At 35.1% G+C, this 4000-nt stretch overlaps 1 protein-coding gene across 1 annotated transcript; it reads left to right on the top strand.

Moving 5' to 3' along the window:
* Positions 1-251: 251 nt before the first annotated feature.
* Positions 252-3627, top strand: LOC115883220 (the record flags this gene model as incomplete). The annotated part of the gene is made up of 3 exons (XM_030901544.1): positions 252-764; positions 3160-3344; positions 3494-3627. Coding segments are annotated over exons 1-3 (693 nt in total), but the record flags the coding sequence as incomplete, so codon positions are not given.
* Between the last annotated feature and the right edge of the window lie 373 nt (positions 3628-4000).

Here is a 4000-nt window from a genome sequence, read left to right as displayed (position 1 = left end):
TTGACAAAATTGTCCACAGTGCGTCGGTCCCAACGATTTTAAACGGAAATATGTAAATATACATATAGTATATTTTAGAAGCTCGGTTAATACGGAGCATAGACGCGCGACCTCGGATAATCAGGGTCTTTAGATTGGATCGGTTAATCCGGAGCTCGGATTGCGAATAGGATAATTGGGGTTCTACTGTAATACCTAATAATACCTTAAAAAGATAATGCAGACAGCTAGAAAGGTAAGTAATCAAAATTGTCATCAGATTTCAAAAATATATGACGGTAACTTGTGTTAATTTTATGGAAAATATAAATAGTCTGACATAATCTGTCAAGCATTTACAGTATACATTCTCCAGTATCATAAAATAAGTCTGCTACTGAATATATAAAGATGTCCAAATTATATATTTATGAACCAATATCACGAGGTACTGACAACGCCATAAACCAAGACGAACTGCAATGGAACGGAAGCGATGAGGCAGATGAAGACGATGATGCACCAACACTGATGAGCGAACCGCCCACACTTGGACACAGATCCATGTCATTAATTTCGGATGTGCAAAGTAGATTACTGGACTCTCCGAACACCTTTTCACTATTAACCGGGCACCGGCAAAAGAGGACTTCGGCAATTGTGGATTTATTCGCAAACCATATCGTTTTTAAACATAACCAAGTCAATGTGTTGAAAACTAAACAGTCTTTTGTAGAAAAATGGGAAGTGTTTCCACGTCAACAATTATATCAGAAGCCACCTGTGTATGTATCAGTATTATAACATTGTAACAGTATATTATAGTTCAGTAAGATTTTGTAATACCGGCACGATTTTGATGATTTATTAAGCAATATCTAGCTAAGTTATTTTACTTTTTAGTATCTCTTTCTAAATTGAAAATGAAAGTTCCCATCTGGCCATTTTATGAGAGAAAACAAAATGTTAAGTAAAAGTTTGAAACACCCTGTGGAATATGTTAAAACAGCAAGGAATTTAAAAATCATTTTATAATCTAGGTACATCCTTTCTCGATAGTTTGTTTTTTAGTTAATCTCAATATCTCAATAACTTTATTTTTGTTGGAGATATTCGCTTTTGAACACTAACATTTTTTCGTAATGTTTACATTAAAACCATACCTTCCCTTTTGGTTCTAGTCAACAGACCTTGTAAGTTATGGTCCCGACCTTAGACTAAGAGTCCCGACCCCCTGGATAGAATAAAAAAAAACTTTTTTTCCATAACAATTTTATTGTTAAAATTGCCCTATATCTATAAAAAATAGTAGATAAAATAGTACTTCAACCGCAAGAGTAGATTAAATGATACTTTAACAGCGAGGATAGGTTAAAAACTTATTATTAAAAACTATATTTATTATTAAAACTTATATTTTTCTTCTCGCACGTTTTTTAATTGCTTCCATTTTTGAAAATTTATGTATTTCTTTTCATAAGTCATTCGGGATTTAAATGGAAGTAGTTTGGATATGGCGTTTGTCGCCTCAGCCTGAATATCTGTTGGTAATTTACTTATTTCGTTTTGAGTAATAAATAACTACTACGTAACTATAATTTGACATAATATAAATGATCAAAAAAAAATTATGAGTGTAATGTCGTCTCCAAAATTAGTAACAACTTCGGCAACTGCGGCAACTTTTTGATAGGCACCCTGTTAAAAGTGTATATTCCCATTCATAGATATACTTAAAAATTAGGTTTTGATTAAAAATACGATGAGCGTAATCCTGCGGCCGGATCTTAAACTATCAGGGCTTTGGCAAAAGCCAGTATCTGAGATGGTTTTACAGAGGTTAGTTCTCCACTCGGTTTCCATAATATCCGATATAAGTCGTACCAAAGTTCATAGCACGAATGGTTGTCGTCTTGACGGACTCTATGAATAGGTATTCTGGTAGTTCCTCATTTTCCCCACCGAATCTGCAATCGCCGCGCGCGAAGAAGCAACGAACATTTTCATGAGGTGTTCGTTGAGGAGACAGTGTCCTGTTACAAACCCCGTGATTTCCCGATTAATCCGAACCCCCGATTAACCCGAAAATTAAATGAGAAATTTCCTTGAGTGTATTAGACCATTAGAGGATTTCCATTCCAGGTTACGGACGGAGTCTTCCAGGTTCTTGAGATTAGCTTTAAATTGGTTTCCATCTGGGAAGCAGAAAGGTTCTATCCCTTGATGGGCTGGCACCCAGAGTAGGAGGACTTTATTATCTTTGTCTAATTCGTTCATCTTCTCTAAGCAATCTTTGACCAACTTGGAATTGATGGTTACAGAGTTTATCGCTTTTAATGCTGCTTGACTATCGGGTAAGAGGGTTATTTCTTGTTTCCGATAATTCCTATATCCAGCCATTGGACCCGGAGCGCTTCTCCGGGTAGTCGCTACCCTGTATTAGTTTTATATAGTTACTACTGTAATTACTGTACTCCTGCTTGACCAAAACCTCTGTACCCGACATTATAGAGGAATAGGAATTCATGCATCCTTACCTTTAATGTATTAATTATTAAAGACATCGACAGAGACTGTATCAGTTGGTATGTAGATTTAAAATTTAAGTTTTTTTATTAAAACGTCTTATACAGGATGAGTCATAAATACATAAGTGCAAATATTTTAGGGGTAGTATCTTTCAACCCCAGAAACACGTCTATAATTTTTTTTCGCCAAAAATGTTTTTGGAAATTTGGTAATTCTAGATTTTTTTTAATTTTTAGTTAAAAAACATAATAACTTTTTCACATGGCAACATATAGGTAGGACATTAAATTTACAAGAAAGAAAACCCAGGAAAGATCCAGTGGTTCTCAAAATTTAAGCGAAATAATTTTTTTAAATTTTCAAAGTAAAATATCTGGTTTATTTTGGACTTATTTGAAAAACGGTAAAGAGAAAATATGTTTCTTTTATCGAGATCTACCAGCCCTGAAAATATATTCACTTATTTAAGAGTCACCCTGTATAGTATGTGCAACGAGAGGATACATGACAGTAAAGTTATAATTTAATATTAGATCAATTCAGAGGTAAATTATTGTTCTTTCTGTCATTTTTGGATGTTGTAAATAATTAAAGTCTTCCCGGACTCGTGGGACAGACTTTACTGTAGAACTAATTTTCATGTATTTCCAGCATCAAGTTTCTCTCGCCGAATTCTGGAAAATGCCAAGGAAAGTCTTGTATGGGTTTGTTTTACAGTCAAAACTTAAGCGTTGTCTCCGATCAGCAACTGCCAAATGCCAATATTTGTAAGGACTTTTTGGAGGTTGTTGACATATCTAAACTGGTGGTCAACGATATTTTACAAAAAGCTACAGGTATTTGTTTCAAATGTAGAATGAGTGATGGGGGGAGGGGGGTTAATCACTGTGACATCACTGTGACCTTAAAGACCTACTGTTCCCCCCTTCCTTTAGTTATAACAGATTGTACAGTCTATAACCCATCATATATATTCCTGTTGTAGACAGGGGACAGTGTATTTTCCATCCTCCTCTGACAACAGACGTGGAAGGGTGTATACCTCCGAGAGTATACACTCTTCCACGTACGGAGAACCACATGCCCTTCACACTCAAGGAGCTTCCGGCTGAGGTACCCGTGAGGAGGAGGCTGTTGTATCTGTCTCCATTTTCTCTACCTCTTTAACTTGTTCTCTCCTTAGACCAGATACCGGTGTTGTCCCGAATCTATAAGAAAGGATAGATATTTGTTCTACATCACCCGTTCATAAATTGTAATTTAAATTTAATTTATTAAGTTTAAGACCATGTAAATAAAAATGTATAGGGAAATTAAAACAACTTTCGTTGCACGTCATCAATGACACCATGCGTCGTTTTATGGAGTTTGCTGGTGGTCGTATTATGATGTACAAAAAAAGTTATTTTAATTTCCCCATATGCTTATTATCATCACAACAATTTAAATCATTTTTTTACGTAGTATTTCTTTTATGCTAGGTGCTATTGAA

This window comes from Sitophilus oryzae, unplaced genomic scaffold (assembly GCF_002938485.1).
Source record: "Sitophilus oryzae breed Bouriz unplaced genomic scaffold, Soryzae_2.0 scaffold_1832_pilon_pilon, whole genome shotgun sequence".
NCBI classification, from domain to species: Eukaryota; Metazoa; Arthropoda; class Insecta; order Coleoptera; family Curculionidae; genus Sitophilus; species Sitophilus oryzae.
Note: the sequence above shows the minus strand (reverse complement) of the source record. Positions and strands in the feature narration are given on the sequence as shown.